This window comes from Sitodiplosis mosellana, unplaced genomic scaffold (genome assembly GCF_009176505.1).
Source record: "Sitodiplosis mosellana isolate CC-2019 unplaced genomic scaffold, AAFC_SMos_1.0 Smas_scaffold_42, whole genome shotgun sequence".
NCBI lineage: Eukaryota > Metazoa > Arthropoda > Insecta > Diptera > Cecidomyiidae > Sitodiplosis > Sitodiplosis mosellana.
In genome coordinates this window covers 477,796-498,583 of record NW_022595284.1, presented here as the reverse complement: position 1 = coordinate 498,583, position 20,788 = coordinate 477,796, and the positions used below count along the sequence as shown (strand labels likewise).

At 35.7% G+C, this 20,788-nt stretch overlaps 3 protein-coding genes across 10 annotated transcripts in view; 2 read left to right on the top strand and 1 right to left on the bottom strand.

The window, feature by feature from the left end:
- LOC129569750 (low density lipoprotein receptor adapter protein 1-like) overlaps positions 1-3,306 on the top strand; it is a 44,001-nt gene extending 40,695 nt beyond the window's left edge. For 3 of the 4 annotated variants that reach the window (XM_055448900.1, XM_055448899.1, XM_055448898.1), the window contains 2 exons: positions 2,236-2,427; positions 2,511-3,306. In XM_055448900.1, coding sequence (XP_055304875.1) covers positions 2,236-2,427; positions 2,511-3,148 — 830 coding nt within the window. In that variant the 3' untranslated portion in view covers positions 3,149-3,306. Of the gene's footprint in view, positions 1-405; positions 1,632-2,235; positions 2,428-2,510 lie in introns of those variants that run through there. The other variant, XM_055448897.1, reaches the window with a different exon arrangement.
- Positions 3,307-4,876: 1,570 nt separating this feature from the next.
- On the bottom strand, positions 4,877-20,279 carry LOC129569748 (actin-binding protein WASF2). Of its 5 annotated transcripts, none has more exons than XM_055448891.1 (6): positions 19,641-20,279; positions 8,874-9,394; positions 8,639-8,797; positions 7,726-8,556; positions 7,396-7,627; positions 4,877-7,320 (listed from the first exon to the last, which is right to left on the bottom strand). In XM_055448891.1, the coding sequence occupies exons 2-6, from the start codon at positions 9,258-9,260 to the stop codon at positions 7,142-7,144; spliced, it is 1,788 nt and encodes a 595-aa protein (XP_055304866.1). In that variant the 5' UTR covers positions 9,261-9,394; positions 19,641-20,279; the 3' UTR covers positions 4,877-7,141. The 5 variants fall into 5 exon arrangements, with proteins under 5 accessions (XP_055304866.1, XP_055304868.1, XP_055304865.1 ...); XM_055448893.1 differs by having other exon boundaries at positions 19,830-20,133; XM_055448890.1 differs by having other exon boundaries at positions 19,881-20,019.
- On the top strand, positions 9,955-14,597 carry LOC129569753 (uncharacterized). Its single transcript, XM_055448904.1, has 4 exons — positions 9,955-12,356; positions 12,460-12,787; positions 12,888-13,022; positions 13,602-14,597. The coding sequence occupies exons 2-4, from the start codon at positions 12,740-12,742 to the stop codon at positions 14,289-14,291; spliced, it is 873 nt and encodes a 290-aa protein (XP_055304879.1). The 5' UTR covers positions 9,955-12,356; positions 12,460-12,739; the 3' UTR covers positions 14,292-14,597.
- Positions 20,280-20,788: the final 509 nt, after the last annotated feature.

Sequence of the window (20,788 nt, the reverse complement as noted above, 5' to 3'; positions counted from 1 at the left end):
AAAATATCATTAACACTGTGCATGGAATGCGTGCACAAAGTAATGGCCAGTGAAATGTACACGATGACAGACGGCGACATGTAAAAATAGAAATCATTGAAACTGAAAACAAACGAAAAAACGAATAAAAAAACACACGGTGACAATTCCAATTTCAATGTAAGCCAGAAGGAAAATTGGCATTAATCACACCTTCCACGATGGAGTCAAATGCAATTATCTAAAGCGCACATGACTCGACAACAGCAGTCAGCATGGTGTTAATTACTTTGAACTAGATTTTAGAACAAGATCGATCTGGTGTCTCCAAGTTGTCAGCACATAAACACATACACGACAAAAAAAATTACTATTAATTTTCTTATACATTCGAATGAAAGGTTACATTTGAACCACGTTCACTCCGTTTGACATTCGATTTCCTTTCGAATTCGCCAACAATAAATAGCTCTTCCAAACGAATTGTACACAAAACATTTTGAACTTGATTCAGAGTCATAATCAAAATTTCAACGTTAAATTCTCACAGCAATTGGCACGGTGCCAATTTGAAATGCGGCTTCGATTCAGAATCATGAGTTCAAAACATGCTCACAACGATTCGGTTTGGTGTTTTTTTTTTCTTTCGTCATTTGGCAAAATTGTGAAACGGAATTTTAGGACATTAATTTGCTAATTTATTCTTTGTTTGTGTTGACTTTCCGTCAGACACGTTGAATATTTTTAGACGCATCTCATGTGATAAACAAGTTTTTGAGGTAAAATCTCAATGTTTGCCCAAATATCGCTATAACGAGTCCAACATGTGTTTAATCTAACTCATTTCCAATTCACTTGCCGCTTTCAGTTTGATGTTTTTGCACATATTTTCACGTTACACATCCGAACCGTATTGCAAATTCATACGAGATTTCGTGTAGAATTTAATGGCAAAAATATCTGAATCATTTCGCTTGAATTTGCTGCATAGAATATTTGCCTCGTGCAATTTGTACGTCAAAATGCAAAAGATTTCGTTGGAAGCCGAGAGAGAAACGAGCAAATAATAGGAATTAGTGTGGCAGACACGGTGAAAAGGAGAATGAACTAGTCAACACATAGAATAGATTTGTTTTGGCTCTGAATAGAGTCGCGTGTGCAATCAGTCATTGATTGTGTATGATTCGTGCGGCGGTATTGCCTTCATTGTAATATTACACGTGCCTGAGTTTGGTGCCAAGCTAAGCAAAATCGAAACCAACGCGCAGGAAAGAGAGGAAGAAAACTTTGGCAACGTCTAATTTTGTTCTGCTTTTTTTCCTTCGTTGGCTGCGTCGGAAATTGCGACGCATTTTACGTTCAAATGTTTGGAAAAAAAAATACTATAATCTATGATGGTTCTACGTCGTTTTCGTTTAAAGACCAAAAAAAACAGCAATCGATTTGAAGCAAAATGGAAAACGTAAAACTTTTTGACTGTACGCCAATTGTGTGTGTGGTGTTTGTTTTCCGTGCGCTCGCTGACTACTTTTTATGCATCGCAATAATTAATCAATTGGAAATGTTGCGTTGTTTTTGCAAAGGAAGTCTTTGCAATAATTCAAAGTATCGATACAAAACATGCAATCAACTGAAATGCCGGCTAACCTTCGGTTCGTAAATACTAATGCCATTTTTTTAACTCGATAAATCGCCAGCTTAATGTTTCGTTACTTCACTCTACCTCTATTACACTGCTCAATTATAATTATTGAATTGTAGATTGGTTTGCACGAGCTAAATCGAAAATCCCAGCATTTGCAAAAATTACGGTGTTTGGGAACACATCGACCGAATTGTTATTCTCATCATTGATAGCAGTATTTGTGCATAGAACGAACGAAAATCCATATAAAACTTAATTGAATATATTCAAAGCGATGACGAATATTCCATATCTGATATATGAATGCACATTGCACACCTACATTTTACAGAAAATATTGAACATCCAAACAGTAACTGATTATTACATTGGTGTGCCCAAGCCCATTCAATAATAATAAACCAAACGTAGGCATGCATTTGCATGCATCGGTATTAATAAATTTAGAATCAACCAGAAATTAACTGGAATATTGTTCGTGTAATTCGATTTTCGATGACAGGCTTCGATAACAACTGATCGTTCTTTTTTGTTGTGTTTTTGTTTATTTTTTCCCATTTGTGTTTATTTGTGCAGGTTATTTATATTTTTTGTATTTCATTTGAAAACAGATGTTGGCGAGGATTGGGCATTTGCGACGAAATTAACTGATTTATGCGAGAATTTCGAGGACGAGAATGAAAATGGATTTCCAGAGTTGGAGATATTTCAAGTCAAATTCTTGGGTTGTTCAACCATTCACGCGGCTAAATCGGAAGCAGTAACAGCCAATACAATCAAAAGCATAATCACAGCAGCAAAAGGTGAATACCCTTAAACTTTGGAATAAATCAATCAATGTTCGAATCACAAAAATAAATTAATCACTTTCGTTGTTTTGTGCCAGTGTCCAACAAAAAATTGCAACGTCTGAAATTATCGATCTGTCCGAAAGGCATTGAAACATTCGATGCGGTGACAGGCGAAACATTGCACAAAGTATCAATCTACCAAATAAGTTATTGCTCGGCCGACGCCGCACACAGCAATGTGTTTGCCTTTATCGCAGGAACAGGACGTGCAAACGACAGCGATGACGAAATGTGTAACAACGACTCCGATGAACTCACTTGCTACGCTTTTCTCTGTGCCAAACGCAAAATAGCCTACAATCTAACGATAACAACAGCGAAAAATTTCGAACGTGCCTATGATATGTGGAAGAAATCAAAACAACGCAAAGTCGAACAATGCGAATCGGAGCGGCTGAATGGCAACCCACTACCAACTACTAAATCAAATCATTCAAATGTACAAAATAGCACTGACAATCACATTCAGAGTGATGCTCCCAAAAATCTCCTAATCGATTTCAATTCCGATATAATTGCGCCGGTTGAACGACAACGTCTATTGCAAACCGCTTGGGTTTCATTCGATGACGAACCACTTTTGAACAACGACAGCAACAATGACGATCCACAACCGATGCACGGCAAAATATTTAAAAACAATTTGTGGGACATGAATATCATGTGCTTGTAAGCCATTAAAGCCATTTACTTGATTCAATTTTAGGATTTTTGAAACTAATTTTAAGTGACATACAATTTGCCAAAGTGCCTTTTCTACGTACGATTACCGCTTATATATATTTGATAACATGAATTGCAATAAAAAAAAATTGACAGTTTAAGAATAAATAATTTCGGATGTTTTTTCTGGTTTTGTATTGTTCAATTCCACTATTATTGGTGACGTGAAATTCAAGTGATTTTTGATTGACTAAATTTCCGAATTTCGTCAAATATCCCGTTTTTCATTCATTGAATATTCATGGAATATGTGTCCGGGGTCAATTCAAAATTCAAGTGGCAACGATATGTGATAAAAAATTCATACAAATTATGGCATTTCAGTAATTTGATATTTGCATATCGACTCACTGACATTTTGGATGGTTCATCGATTTGACTTGCGAAAATTCATTGCAGTTTTTGGTTTCGGTATTTTTTGTGACGAAAAAAGAGAGAGAGAGAGGGAGAGAGAGAGAGAGAGAGAGAGAGAGAGAGAGAGAGAGAAGTGAACAATTGAAAAAGTCGAAAATTCTTCTTTTTCCATTGATATTTGTATGGAATAAGCAGAATTTGAGTTCATTATAATTACTTTGGGAACTAGCTAATAAAAAATGTTTCAATTTAACATCGAACTATAGTGAAGTAACTGTTTGAATTGATAACAATAGCATTGAAATCGAAAACTCAATACCTTTTTTTCTTTGTTCGATAACACAAAAGAATCGTTGGGTCCCCATCAAAGTAGTCGACGCTGTTTGTTTGTTCAGCTTATTAGATGAATATACAACAGAACATGAGCAAGCGTACCTTTTATATCGCCGCTGCCCTTTGGAAGTAATGTCGCGCGCTATTCATGATCTGGGATTATCGCTCGCAATTCAACCTCGTTTCAGTATATTTTTTTTTTCAATCATTTCAATCATAAAAAGAAGAGAAATCGATTTGGTTTGTAATTTGCTGCTGCAAACTTCAATTCCAAGAACCGGGATTTGCACTTTTACTCCACAGTGCTACGATGCTAATTTCGTGTATTTATTTAGGATTATATGCTCAAATATATATAATAGCGTGGTAATGACCAGTATCAGGTCACATTACATACTTTAAGATCTTTTTTATAGATTTCAAACCTGTGTAAATGGTTAAAATTATCATAACTGAAGTGTATTCGAAAGTGTTCACATCCAATAGTGCTATCTGGAACGAGAAACTTTTTTTCATCAAAATAGTACAATTAACACTATGACTGTTCTTGGGGCACCCAGGGCCCCAGCGAACTTTAAAGTTGAATAAAAGTACTAAACAGTGTATAAACCAACCGGAGTTAAGTCTCATTGTTTAGATTGAACATTTCTCTAGGCGAATGACATATACACATATGCATATGTGTGAGTATGTGTAAAATACAGCCTGCCGCAAAACATGTTACGCTGGATTGTTCTTAGGGGACTACAGGGCCCCATGGCTATTTTATATTATAACTGGACTATGATAAGAGATATCGACTTGGTGTCTATGACGAAGTTGTAGTACTCAAGCTGCTCTACAACTTTGCCCAAGACACCAAGCGTTATCTCTTATCAGTTTCGGGGAACACGCGAGAAACCGCAGAAAGATACTTACTGGTATGAGAAATTCACTGTACGCTTTGAACCCTGAGAATAGCCATGCAATTTAAAAATGGGTTTGAAATCGATTTGATTTTTTAATACATAATTCTTTATTACTTTTGTTTGCTCTGTAAACATCCTCCGATAAGAAAAACCTATTTTTATACATATACACTTTATTAAATTAGTTCAAACTCCAAAAGATACAGCACTGCATATAGCCACATACGATGTCATTTCCCGTTTGCGGGGAAATGTGGATACACAAATCTGCAGAATAATCTTGTGTTTTGTTCTCTTTGCGAAAGAAAAAAAATATGACTCAATTGTTCTCAACCTCTGCGATAAAACAATAATTTGTATATCGCTTGCGCTTGAATGGTTTCACGCCCTTTCAAATGCTCGGCAGGCGGACAAAATCATTAGCAGCATTTTTCCATGTTCATTCATTTCTTATGTACTAATTGTATGTTCTATTTTGGGTATTCCTCAATGAACGTATCCCAGCGAATCGAATTCAACGCTCGACAGTCATCATTCAAACACGTTTCGTGGCATCCAAAATGTTCTTATTTGCGGGGAAGCGAAACATCACAGTTAAATGTGAGCACCAAGTCAAGCATTAAACTCGAACCGCTACGATTAAATCATTAATTATCTCTGAATAATGTATTAATCGAATGTTATTGTTTTTTTTCCTTCCGAATAGCAATCATATGGTTTGTTACAATATAATTTATAGAATAAAATTATAATTTTTCTTTTCTCTGTACACGGGGGGCGACATGAAACAAAACTAGAAACGAAGAAAAAACAATATTCAAAAGCCAGTCAGGTTAATATTAATGATTTGAATCGGGGACGATTATACAAATAGATATATATATATATAGCTCTTTATTTCAATTATCCTCATTCTCTCTCATAAATCATGTTTCATCAGCTATTAACTTTAATTCTCTAATGTGATACTTGCAAAAGGCGAAAAAAGTGTTCGATTGAATGAACTTCATTCGATTTATGTGTGTGTGAGAGAAGAAAAAAATAAACTAAAAATAGAAAACAATTAATATTGATGCCAATTTGATTTGTTACTTTTCTTAATGAACTGAGAATTGTTCTCAATTCAATATTCGGTACATATATCTTAATTTAAATATTTTTTTTCGTTATTTTGAGCGTTTTTTCTTTCAATATAGAATATTGTCTTCATCGCTTGCATGGCGTTGAAGCTCTCTCCTCCCGTCTTTCTGGTACACTTTGTTTTTACATTTTCATGGAAGCTTCTCTGGTTTGGATTTCTTTCAAATGCATTTTGTCCAAATTTCTTTTGATTGCGTTTCATTTAAATGCTGCTTTGGAATGGAATTGATTCGAAAAATATAGAAAAAATGCTTAGCGTTTTACGAGGAGAAATTAATTGAACGACGTGATAATTGAATGGTGTGCGTATGATTCCGAAATTATATACCACAAATCACATAACACAAGGACGACGGGATTAAATGTGAATGCTTTCAATCAGCACATAACAGTGTTCGAATCATCAGGATCTCAATCTCAATTTGCAAATCAATACCGGTTGGCGGTCTTTCTTTCTTCAAACAAATTTTTCATTTTCTTTTCACAACATCATAATAAATAAAAAAAAAAATAAATTTAATTTTTATTTTGCTTTAACAAATGGATGAATTTTTGTGCTTTTCTTTTTGCGGGTTCTTTTTTTTCTCTAAAATATTATTATATGTTTGTTTTCTAGTCTTTCACTCACTGGTGATGTGGATGTTCCGTTGTTCATTCTACGAATACGTGAATATGATTCTCTTTTTTTTGTTTCTTTGTTATTTTGCAGTAAAAAAGAAAGTAAAATGTTTTTATAATTGTTAAATAGTTGTTTGTTTGATTCAATTTTTTTTTTGATTAGAAGAGTATTGTTGAAGCGTGGCTACTGTGCTCATTTAACTAACCACTTACTATGCCTACAAAAATGTGTGTGTAGAAAAATGTGCCATGGTTGATTGGCAAAAATGGTAAATTTGTTTTGTGTTCTTTTGACTATTGTTTAAAATCTCATACGCACTACAAAATTGTTTTTTTTTCTCCTTCTCCTTCTTCTCTGTCTTTTTCTTTTCTCATTTGGTTCTCGTATGCGGTATGTGAGAGATGTGTTTTATCGATTAGTTTTTCTCCTTGATATATCAACTTGAAATGTTTTTTTTTTAATAATTATTTCTTTTTGAGAAAGTCGACTGACATACAATCGAAAACCAAACATCAGCGGTCATTGCTTACTTTTTCTTTTTAATGTTTGGACTTTGCGTTGTCTCTGGTTTAACCGGATCAATTGAAGATCAGGCGGATGTTTCCGTTGGTTCAACCCAACATTCGCTGTCTTCATCACTGTCCGAATCCTCTGATTCAGATAATTCGATTGCAACACGCCGTGCCAATATCGATGCAACATCGTGGAATGCAGTCGAACGTTCCTTCTCTTTTTGCTCGATCTTTTCCACTTTTCTCAATTTAATACCTGCGGAGAAACACATGAAACATCATTTGCATATTAGTTTCAATTGTCACAAATGCTATTGATATAAATTCTTACCGTCACGAATGGCTTTCAGCAAATCGTTTCGTGTATCGTCAATCGTTGGAAGAATCTTTTTCTGCTGTGTCAGCTTCTGTGGTGTAATCAATTTGCCACCGCCTGCCAAACCGTTGTTCAAGTCGCCGTTTGCAACCGGTTTGTAAATGTTTGTATTTGGACTGTGATCCATTGGCGGTGGTGGTGGCGGTGGCGGCGGTGCAACAGAGTTCGATGCCATCTTGGGTGATAACTTTTAATTAAAATTTTCAAATTCATTAATGAAACAACGAAATGAGCAAATGTGAGTGAAATCAATTTGGTGTCAATGGCAGACTAATTATCTATTACCTGTTCCGGTATCGGAGGTGGTGGTGGTAAATCGTTGATTGCGTTCATTTGTTGGGTCATTTGTATGTTCAAATGATTCAAATTATTTATTTGACTATTGAGTTGTGCCATAACTAATGCGTTTGGATCCATGACAGCGCCGCCAGCGTTCAGCTGTGGTGAACCGGATCGCGATGTGCTGTGACTTCGACCCAAAATTTTTGCAGCAACCGATGCATTGCCATTGGTCATTTGCTGCATCGGCGGTGACGAATGCATGGATTCCATTGGCACTGGTGGAGGTGGTGGCAATGCGTCTCGCGATTGCAAATTTCGATTGCGAGTCGGTGTATTGGCATTCGATGCATTTGGTGTGTTTCCGGTGCTTGGAGGAGCGGGTGGTGGCTGTGATGGTCTTGACTTTCCTTTCGAAGGAGTGCCTGGCGCATATGGATTCTCTGGTGACATGGCACCAGAATTGTGATGACCGTACATATTCTGCGAATGATATGTCGATTCATCGTACAGTTGCTGGCTCGTTGCATAGCCGGAATGGTGTTGATACGCGTTCGGCGAGCCCGGCATGTAACCATCAATCTGCTCGCTTTGATAGCTGCGACGAATTTCAATGGAATCCGGACGATTTGGTCGTCCGTCATATCCTATGCTATTGTATGCCGAGTCTTGATTGCTCATGGCCGAATTTGGTGTACGATAAATTACATCATTTGGCATCAACGTTTCACCATGACCAATGGCAATTTGACGCTGCTTCTCACGAGTATTATGTGGCGTACGCACTTTACGATTGTTACGCTTACCTCCGGCTGTTTCCGTTCGTGGTCGATGCATCTAAATTGGAGGAAACAGATTGTTGTTTAGTATTGCATTTTTCGGGGCAATTGAATAATAATAATCTGGGTCATGTTTTTACCTTCTTTCCTTTATCATGCAAGAACCGTTCGGTGTCTTTCAGCATTTCTTGTCGCCAGAGTTCGAAGAAGTAATTTGGATCAGTATAGAATTTAAGGCCATCTTTGCCGTCATCACGATAGCAATTCAATTTGTCTAATGGCGGAGGCTTATCGCATGTCTGTGGATATAATAAACAAGTGTTAGATCTTTTCCGAAACAATTATATTGAAAAAAAAGTCAAGTGTCTAACTCACCAAATAAGTCGCAAGCATCGCAACTGGCATGGTGGCTCGTGAGAAGATTTGTTGATCAAACTGCGTAGCACTTTTGAATGCTTTCTTCATTTGGATATCCTGCAGTGATACTTCCTCAACGTTGCTATCTAATTGCGTAACTTTGATGGCCAATCGATCGATACGTGCTTGAAGTGAATTCGACCGTTCAGACAATTGGCCAGCTTCACGAGCTAATTCTCCAAATAAATCCTCTGAGTGTTTTGATAGCGACGATAACTGTCGTATGATGTTGGTAAGCGTTGTATTTGTCACCGTTTCCAATTCGGTCGGTTCGGGGATATCCTCTCGGGGATACACCGACCGAGCCACAAAAACGGGCTCGATGATACGTTTTGGCAATGGCATCTTTCCACTGTGATTCGCAACTCAATTGAAATGTCGTTAAAGTATTTTGTAGGAGGTCGCGTTTTGATTTAACACCACACGTTTTCCATTTAAATTGTACGAATAGACCCGTCTACATGATACAAAATGCTTTCCTGGAAAATAGAACAGAACGAAACCGAAATGTCAGTATATGATTTCAAACTTTATTGAACAAAATACAGAGATTGAAACTAAATTTACCGAAGACGATAAAGTTTCTCGTCTTTCAAATACAAAATCAACAACATCTATAACTCTATTGGTAATGACGGCCACGTCCGCACTGAAAGGGTAAGGAACTGCAAATGATGATGTGCAATGGCAAGAAGGCCGAGAAAATATTATTGAGTCGTGTTTTGTGCAGAGAGTAAAAAAAAGTAGCGGCGCATGTCTACGAATTGCAATGACATTCGAGAAAGAGAAGAAACAATGTTTTGCGCCACGCGAAAATGGTAAGAAAATCAATTCACTCGTAAGCCGAAATTAGAGGTTGCTTTCGCCTGCACAATTGCCAAAGGAAAAAAAAAACAGCGCGGCTACAATGAAAATACTACAGCCATACACATGCATAAGCTTATCGCGATGGCATAGCGTACGATCCGATGGACGCACTAATACGTTTGTCTCGTTTTTCTGTGCAGTGCAATGGCGCGCGCGAACTGCATGCTTTGTCGGCTAAATCGCCCGTGTGACAACGGTAGGTAGGTATTTTGTGTATACACTGTGAAACCTGTTCGAAGAACCTGGTAATTGGATTAATTCGACTTTTGGTTTTCTTTTTGTTTTTGACGAACGGAAACCAGCCACCGTGGAGTTAATAATTGCAAGAAAATTCCACATGGCAATGACATTTTGCAACGTAATCAATTCCGATTTCGACGAGCGAGCTCGGATCGAGCAAGTGTCGATAGTTTCCTTGTGAAAGTGACAAGTTTTGCTTGAGCCACGACCAAAAGTTACAAACAGTTTGCTGCAATTACCAGTTAAGTAACATCAAATTGTATCAAATCGAATGCCTAGAAAGTGGTTTGCAAAGTGAATTTTTACTGCACAATCGCTTGATCGGAACGACAAATCAAATCTCTATCCCTCTCTCTCGCATTTCGATTTGGAATACGTATAAATTATCGGCATTGCCGCATTTAGTGATTTTCCATTAGAGACAGAGATAGAGAGTAAGCATCACAGATTAATTAAACATTAATTCAATCGATAGGGCATTATCTCGATAATATTCGGCTGAATATTTCAACATGCATTTTATCATCAATGCGACCCGTAAGCGCCGATGTGAATCGAAATGCGTTTCGACGATAACTTCAATCCCCAAATCACCATTAAAAATTCAATGCGAGTCGCATTTTTGTCTACTTCAGTTGATGATACATCGTTGAAATTCTTGTATTCATACCGTGCTCCAAAACATCTGTCAAAATTTGGTTTTCAAATTTTTCGATGAATTTTGTTGAAGCATCACCATAGTTTAAAGTAAATATGTTATTTGTCGGAATTCTAAAAATAGTTGGCTGCCAACGTGTTCGGTTATTATTCAAAACTGGAATGAACGTCATGAAAATTTGCGATAGCGTCATTATCGAAAATGCACTGCATTCCGCGCATCGTTTTTGCATGGGTAATGGAAAGCCATTTAAATTAGCGGTCATAAATAAATGGTTTTCGTTGAGTTATCGCCCAACATACATACAAGGTCTATTAACCTACAATTGAGCCACATCAGCTAAATCAAATGCATGATAAAATTTAAGAAGCCGTGAAGTTTATCCGACCAATTATCGATAAAACACAACAGAACAAATAAAGAAACGAAAGACAGAAAGAAAAACATGATCGCTTGTTTTGTCTTCCCCTCACCGTTAAAAACAACAAGAAATAAATTGATTGACGTTGCGATTACACGCACGCACATTGGTTAATATGACTGGAAACTGTGTGAAAGAGGAAGAGCCACTGTCTCGAATTGAATCGAGAATAAATGCTATCTGGGCGATGAAAGACGATGTAATACACGAGGCAGCATGCGATTGCGTTAGAATGAATAAATATATATCGAGAGTTAGGTTTCAATCATAAGAAATAATAAAAATGAATACATTTCATGCTTTTGCTCTCTAACGTGCTGCATTTTTTTCATTATTTACCGCACCCAGCTGCAGATACTGCTGATATGATAAGTTTTAATAACAAACACGGCGATCTATTATGTCTTATTTCGTTGTTTTGCTTTTGTGCGCGTTGTGGGTTTGTACGAGGCGCTGCACCGAGAAACAACCACACATACTCTACATCAAAGACTTTTAAATGATAATTATTTTAATTATTTTGTTTCACTGAGCATTTTTTTTCCTTCTACGTTGCATGACATGCATCTTCTTCGCACTCTGCACGCTGTACCTATTACACTGGGCTAAGATTTTTAATATGTCTGCCGTAGACGGCAATCCATAGAAAGTTTGAAAGAAAAAAAATTCTGCGCTCTGGATAATTTCGCACACACACGAATACAAATTCATTGTAGCTTAATTAATTTCGTTAAACAGAAATTTATGATTTTGCGTTGCAACAAACAGCAAACAAAATGCGCGCAGAAGATGCGTTCTCGCCATTATAAAATTTACGATGCAGCCGATTTCAGTTTTTAATGGAAATGGGAACGAATTTTATGCATACACATGTTTGTATGAAGAAAAAATTCAAATCTATTGGATGAGCAACTACGCTGAACATTAACGGAACTTGAGTGGATTACTGCATCCACCTCTTGTTCGGCCATCGCATCATCGAATATTTGTGATTTATAATAACTCCGCTGAAAATTAGTCGCAATTGTAAAAATTGACTTGGCATCGAACAAATATCGTATTTACAAAAACGACAGACGTTTTGTTTTCAATTTTCGTGCGAATTCTAATTCAAAAACAAAATTATGCGAACAAAACACATTTTCTACCCAATTAACATTCAAATAGATGCTATTAGTAAGAAAATAAGTCCCACGATTAAAAAATGGGAGTGAAAGGCGAACAAAGCGGTTAACAAAAGTACACAAAAACAGAGGTAAAAATCAATTTTAATTGTGTAATCGGCATATAAAACTATGCATACTCAATTATTGAACTATTTGTCTCTTTTTTCTCGTTCAAAAAATTGTTCACCTCAGAATGACATCACACTTCGTTTCGACTAATAAAGTACCAGCCACACTACGAAATGGAGATGTATTTGAAAATTGAAAGAATTCTATTTGATCTGTGTTTGAGCTATTTCAATAAAACTTAACTCGTGCCACAAAGGAGCAATTCGCATGAGCTCTCAAGTTGTCATTCAACAGAATATCGGCTATAAAAGAAGAACATTTGGCACGTTGGCATCATACTCTTTGTTCAAGAAAAGTGGAAATTAAGTGGTCAAACTAAGCCCAATTCGATAATTTTATCAAAATGGAACGTTTTTTGTTGAGCACTTTTGCCGGATTCGCTTTGATGCAGGTAAAATTTTATTTAAAATTCTTTAAAAAAGAAAATCGATAATTTCAGTTTGTAACAAAAACAGTTGAATTGAATGAAAATATTTTTTCTCTAACACTAGTTGGCTTTAGCTGAGCTCGCAATTGACTCCGAAAGCAATCGAAATAGCATCATCGACATTGATGGTAAAGTTGACGATGAAGGATTCTATATGGGGGGAAAATATGGAATTTGGCCGGAAAATTTAATTGAACCGGTACAAAAATTAAAGTGTTAATTCTCTTAAATGTAATATTTTTTGTGTTGTTTTCGATATATTCACATTTCCATTTTTTTTTTCGATTTTTGGCAAAGGGAGAGACACCAAAGATAGTTTCACTAATTTATTCTATTGTTTCCTAATGTATGCTCTTTTTGCTAGTTTCCCTCAATAAAAGTGCTATTTTTTGCTAATATTTCCTATGTGCAACGTGACAGTTTGACAGTTCACGTACAAGTAACACTCATCAAGTTATTGTTGTATGCTTGGAAAGAAAGCAACAAAATTATATTTTGGCAATTTTTCTAATGTTATTTCATAGAAAAGAACAAATTGTTCCATTTAATTTCATAAAATAACTCGAAAACTTTGTTTTAAACGGTTTAAAACAGTAAATAACAAATCGCTATTTCTTCAATAATATTGCTATTTTTTGCTATTTTTGCTATTTTCCTCTAGTATTTATATGAACTTCAAAAAAATAGCTAATGGTGTCTCTCCCCATGATTTTTGGCTACTGCAATTTCTATTGTTTTTTTCTCCTCTTTTTTTCAATCTGTATTTTTTCAATAATAGATGTGGTTGAAGAAACCGGTATGCTCCAATCCAAGGAATTTACTAGAGAATTTGGACTATTTGTCGGGAATAATCAGTTCAGTAGAGCTCTACGATATTATTGATCCAGAGTTGATCAAAACATTGCAATCAAGTGTCGTCGTGAAACAAAAGGAGCTTATTGAACCAATGGAGCACTTAGTAGCAATTGCAAAAGCGTATGAAGATGCATTGAATCCAGCTGCAGATCAGGCGGTCGCAAAGCTTGCAAACATGACCGACGCAATTACTTTTGATACGAAGACCGCTAATCTGTTTGATAGTCAGATCGAAGACGTCAAAAATGATCAAGTTACAGAGGGTTGCAAGGAAGTTGAAAAGGCTGATGAATATCTGAAAGGTTTCAATACCATAATCGAGGAGAGCAAAAAAAATTACGCAATCGCTGTGTCACCTAATTTATTGCAAATCACCAATGAAATTGAGGAGCTCAGTAAAAAATACAATGAAGCCGACATCAATTTCGAGGCAGCCAAACAAGAGATCGAAAAGCTTGAAACGATAATCAAAACCGAAACGGAGGCTGTCAAAAATAATACCGGCGGTTTGAAATTGGAAGAGTTTGTACAACGCATCAAAGAAGAGGGATGCAAATGTGAGGAGTTCTTTGAAGGCTTCCACGGTAAATTCGTAAAACTTTTGAAGAAATAATTTTTTTTTTAATTCAAACTAAGTTGAAGTTCAAACTTGCTTCCTTTAAAGATTTGTCTCATTTAATGGTATGAAAAGACTTCTGTAAATGAAGACATATGTCAAAATTGGTGCTTAGTTTAAAAATACAGTTTAATAAATTGACATCAAAGAAATAATGACATGAGTTTTATATTTTCTTGGGGTAGACATGGCTCGTTTGTGTGCAATATGTAAAAATTCTTACCATTTATACTACGTCAAACACTTCACAGTTTTTTCAAACCTTCTATGTGTTCACCAATAAATGTGTATTTTGTTGTCACATCCGAAGCTGTTTTTTAGCACTACATGAAATGTAGAGCTACTAATCTGCGTTTTTTTTTCTAATACTTTTTCGAGCCATGAACAGAATTAGAGTGGCTTTCAATTTTATGCTCATATTTTTTATTCAATTCAAACTAGTGGCAGTAACGACAAATAAGTGCATAGTATCTCGAAACGCTAATCAAATTTTTATTATCAAATGTTATTTAAAATTTACATTACTTTTTCCTTTTTTTGTATAGTACTCTTTTACCCTTTAGTATAAGTAATGGTTGAGATAAATTCTCTGCGCATATTATTTATTTGATTTAAAGGAGTTACATTAATGAAGAATAATGAAGAAAAAGTTCATTTCGTGGATTTACAAATAATTTTAACCAAACTGAAATTACAATTGGAATTGACATTCAAATCACAAATATAATTCAAAGACTACTTTAATAAAATACATTTCATGTAGTGCGCCAATAAAATAGTTTGTTGTGGAACAACAAAATAGAAAAAGTATCTATAAACTCAAGAACGCAGAGCGGAGCAGAGCGACGCTCTGCGGTCTTGTTCATATATCGTTGACGTTTTGCACTTGTGATCAAATTTGTAGGTGTGTGATGCGCATTGCATACATCCATCGGATGAATATGGAGAGTTCATTGACTAAATAGATTACAATTGGCGATTAAATTTGTTTCCTCGAATATGAAAATCTCAGTAGATGCGTTCTCGCCATCATCAAATTTACAATGCAGCCGATTTCAGTTTTTAATAGAAATGAGAACGAATTTTATGCATACAAATGCATAACGCAAAAGTTCAAATCTATTGGTTGAGTAACTACGCCAAACATTACCAAAACTTAAGTGGATTGCTGCATCCACTTCTCGTTCCGTTCACTCATGAACCGTCGCATCAATATTTGTGATTTACGATTACGCTGGTGTAAATAAATGGTAATTGTGAAAAGAGACGAATCGGCATCAGACAAATGCGTAGTTTGGAGGGAAAATGTAATACAGAAAAATTGAGCGGAAAAATGTCGATGATGAATGAGCGGAGAAGAGATAGCTATATAGATAACTGTATAGTAAACTCTAGTGAATTATATAGCTATCTCTTTTCATTTGACATTTTCCATGCAACTGTATTACTTGTTCGCTCCAAACTACTCAAATATCAGTTTTTGCAAAAACAACATACGTTTTTTGTTTATTTGGCGTTCAATTCTACCGCGAACAAAAACGTTTTCATACCCAATTAACATTCAAATAGATGTTATTAGAATCAAAAAGTGTCGACAACAATGTGTCATTGAAATGGGAGTGAAAAAGACGAACAAAGCGCCAGATAATAGTACGCAAACACAGCGGTAAAAATCTAATTAAATTGAGTTTTCGGCCATATGAATTATGAAACTATGCAAACTCAATCAATAAACTCTTTGTCTCTCCTTTTCTCTTTCAATGGAATTGTTTACCTCAGATTGACATCAGTTTATACTTCGTTTCGACCAATAAGGTAGTGAAAAAGTTATACAATCGCTATGTCTCCTACTCTCCTGGCGGTTTGGTTTGGAAAAAGACATCAAACGAGAGGGACGCAAAAGTGAAGCGATCATTGAAGGCTTCCATTGCGAATTTGTAGAACTTTTGAAGAATTAAATTTTTTAATCAAACGAAGTGTAAGCTCAAACTTCGTTTAAACAATTTTCTCATCGAAGAGTATGAAAAGAATTCTGTAATTAAACCCATATATCAAAACCGAACATGTTTGGGCTTGCAATAAACATGCAGTTTAATAAATTGGCATCAAAGAAATAATGGCATGCATTTTATGTTTTCTTGGGATAGACATGGCTTGTATATGAGCTGTCATTTCAAACGCATTTAGCTTGTAAAATGTGAGTACAAGCATATTACGAACTGGTAACAGTTAATTTGATTTCATATTCTACAAAATGTTCAACCGCAATTTAAACGCATCTGTGGCTTATGGAACCACACACTCAATTGAGTTGTATCAAATGGCTTTGCGCTTACTTTTTGTCAGCATAATAAAAACGGGGGAGAGAAAAAAACCGTTGACGAGAATGAACTGAACTCAAACTAAAATCGATAAATCGAATATTGAACTAACATTGGATTGGAAAGCTACTGTCAACTTTTATTAGAAAACTTCAGAACTTTCATTCAACTGTTCAATTCAGTTTACGTTCGATTTTGTTTCCAATTACGTTCACGTCATCTGTTTCACAAAGTTGTTCAAGGATGGAAAATTGCGAGCAATTTAATACGAATAACATTCATTCGGTTTGAAAACCATTCATTAAAATGGAACGTCATTTGTTCATCGTTTAAAATCCAAAAGTAGTCAAAATGTATAAAAATTTCGAAAAACTTTATTAGTACGTCAAGCTTATGTTTTTCAACAATTTGTTTTTCAACAAATTGAGTGACTTTATGAGCAGATATTTTTTTATAAACCTAGGGCCATACAAATCAGTTCGTAGTATTTTGGTCCATCGTTATGAACGATGATTGTAGGAGAATGTTTCTATCTTGAGGAAAGAAATACACTTAAACTTTCAATAGTGGATTATTGGCATCCTGTGCCATTCATGATTCGGTTTATATAAGTTTTTTCCATTTTGATTCACCGATTTTTTTATGTTTTTCCTTCAATAGCTTTAATTTAAAATTGCACCGCCAAGAATTGCAAAGTGAGCAAAACTGTTCAGAGAGAGCTTCAAAGTTTGTATAACTTTCGATTCAATTTCAATGGTGGTGAATGTTTTGAAGATGGATAATGTTTCTCTTTTGATATTGTTTCGATGTGTTTTGTTTCATTAAATATGGATTGGATTATTTGAAGAATTTTCATAGGAAATCCACCTTTGAAGACAAAGGTGCTATCAAAACCAAACACTCGGAAAAGGTACAGACGTAAAAAAGGTTTCAGCAACACTTTGACTGGAAAATTCTTGGTGATTTGCTACGAAAGATGTAGTAGCTAAACTTTAAAAATTGAAATGTTCAAATAAATGTAGTCTGTCAATGGAAGCCGCTGTGAGAATTCTTTGACTGTAGCGCGACTAGATTTCAGACATTTAATCACTTACAAATATGTCAGAAACAATGCAAATTCTCTTCAAGTAAATAATTTCGATAAAAAAAATTTAAACTTCGTTTTCGGTTATCATTGTTCGTCCAAAAAATTGTCTTTTTAGCAATATATAAAAGAAATATTCCTACAATTATATACCACGTCAAACACTTCAAAGTTTTTCAAACCTCAAAATGTATATGTTCACCGTTCAAAGTGTTCTTTGTTGAACGGAAGATGTCACATTGGAAGCTTGACGTTTTACTCTTGTGATTGAATTTGTAGGTGTGTGATGCGCACTGCATACATCCATCGGCTGAATATGGAGAGCACAAATGTGTGATTGTGGGAATGTGAGCAATTTTGATGTTAGTCAGCCAACGGTGCTGACACGGGCCGGTTGACGGAAAAGGTCAATTGACTAAATAGATTACATTTGGCGATCAAATGAGTTCAGCGAATATAAATGGCTTTATAAAATAACAAGTGCGAGAGTACAAAGTTTGCTCAATCAAAGTGCCTTCATTGAATGTGTTTGTCGGCATTTGTCTGTCTGATATGGTTACTCCGTTTGTTTCATCCGCCCGAATGGGAGATTGCAACTACGCAATTCGGAAAAAAATTGTCTGTGTTGACAAAATGCCGAAATAGCCATAGCGAATGTGGAGTACATTCGAAATGAGGCGACTACACAATATGCAATTACCGGACATGAGCGTAAATACGAGAGTTGAGTCAATCACGTTTTGTTCATTTGTTGCTGATTTAGTAGATAAAGAGACAAGCAAATCTCTCATTTGTTGACAAAAATTGTTTACTGCCCAGAATGATGGGACTAAACGCAATTAGATTAACATTCACAGTGGCATAGGCAAACTGTTTTTGATGACATAAATACGAAAGGTATTTGTGAGTCGATTACAAAAATATGCATGACATTCGTTCGGCGAAGAGACGAGAGAGAAAAATGCAAACAACACAACACACAACACATCATTACGTGCACTTTACTATTCAATGCATTCGAGTTCACTCCACACACAATTATTGTTATTCACAAAATGCAACGATTAGAGAAGGGGACTTATAATCGACGGCATTTTCTCTTTTTTCCCATTTGCCAGTTCTACGAAAAAGAAACACATTTACCGCATATTTAACGCACTACGTATGAAAAACAGCGCAAAAATGGGCATCCACAATTGATAAGATTGTATTCAGAGTTCCGAACAGCAAACGTTTGAAAATTGACCGATTTGAAACAAACAAACAAACAAACAAAAAATGTTAAAACGGATTTCGACTTGACATTATTAATTCATATGTTATAAATATATCTGTGTGATGCCGTATTTGTACACATTAAAACGTACGACATAGTAAATCGCCTTTTTCGTGGAATCCATGTTATTCGCCATACGAACATTGGCTACACATTTTTTTTCTCGTCTCTTGCTCATATGTGACATTTTCGGTTATCGTTGATTCGTCTTTACCTCATTTTCGGCACGATTGAATAAACGCATTTTTGTTGTTAGTCATCTATCAATGAGTATTTTTCATGAAATTATCAAAAAGATTGACCAGCCACAAATGGTCTCAGTTATCCATTGAGAATGTTATCGTGTTTACTCTCTGTCGTTCAAATATTTCGGCTGCCCGAAAATTCCGGAGCCATGCAAGACGATGAATAAATTGTGGTCATTCTTATTGTGTCGTGTGTGGCTTCTATTCGTTAATATTGTCACACAAGTCGCATTTTGCACATTGAATAAACACAGTGTTCTGTCACGAGAGATTATTTGTTGGGTGCGGACGTAGAGTGTCATGACTAATTTCTCCGTTTTTTCTCTTTTATCTTTTCGCCTGAAGTCGACTTCATTTATCATCCATTCCATAAGCGATAAAATGCATTTTACACACTCTGTTTCCTGTTCGATTACTTACACAATTGGCTCTCTCGAATTTCCAATATTATTTAGCACACTAAACTGATGTATAACTTATCTATATTTCGTATTTTTTAATTCCTTTCCATTCACATGCAAATTAAACCCACAGAGCACCACTCAACATCTCTTTCTATGGAAAAGTCACCGCTCACACAAACACTTCGTACATAAAAAAAAAGTTCACCTTTTTAAATTGCGCTCATCTATACACCATTTGTGAGTAACAATTATTTACTTTTTATCGAATTTTCCAATCGATTATTCCACTGGGAATGTTCTCGTGCAAATCACGGCCAATGTATACTTTTTGTACGTTTGCCAAACTAGGTAATGTTTGATAGAAATCTGTTTCTTTTGCAGCAGACACAAAAAAATTAAATTTTCTTATGAGAAACTCCGCACATCACCTTAAGTTGTACTATTGTATGCATTATACAACATTACTACTAACACTAGTTAGTGCTGGTTGTTTGTATGACTACGACTACGACGTCGACACAATGACGGCCGCTACTGTTGCTGTAAAACAGAGCCGAGAAGAGGAAAGAAAACAACAACAACACCACCAACCAAGAGAATTATTGAGTTGGAGAGAAAGAGCGTCTGTGCGTGTGTGGCATATACAATATTGAGCGATGAATTTTACTACTCTTTCCTGCCTGCATATTCATGGGTGTGCGTGTTTATGTGCATAAATGCGCGTGTCTGCGTGCTTGTGTGTATGTGATGAACCTCTTGAGAATCGGAGAATTTAGCACTAAAAACATGGAGATTTGCGGCGAATTCGAATATCGTATCGAATTTTATCCGATTCAAATGGGTGTGAATGACATTCACTTCAATTTGTTTACCTTTGACATTTTTTCATTTAAATGGTTTTTTCTCGCTGACGTCTGAATATAATAAAGGCATTTATTTCCGTCACAATTCTGGTTAGTCATTTTTCTTTCTCGGTGGCTAACCTAAAATCGTCTGGATAATGAACAATGTGACGTAGGGCGAAAATACGTACGTGGTAACACCATCGCACTTCTCTTCATGGTATTTTATTTCGATTTCGATTTGCCGCATGATAGCGCTTTCCTACCGTTTCATTTTGAGTGAAATAATTTTGTGCAGTAAAATTAGAGAAATGTAACGAAT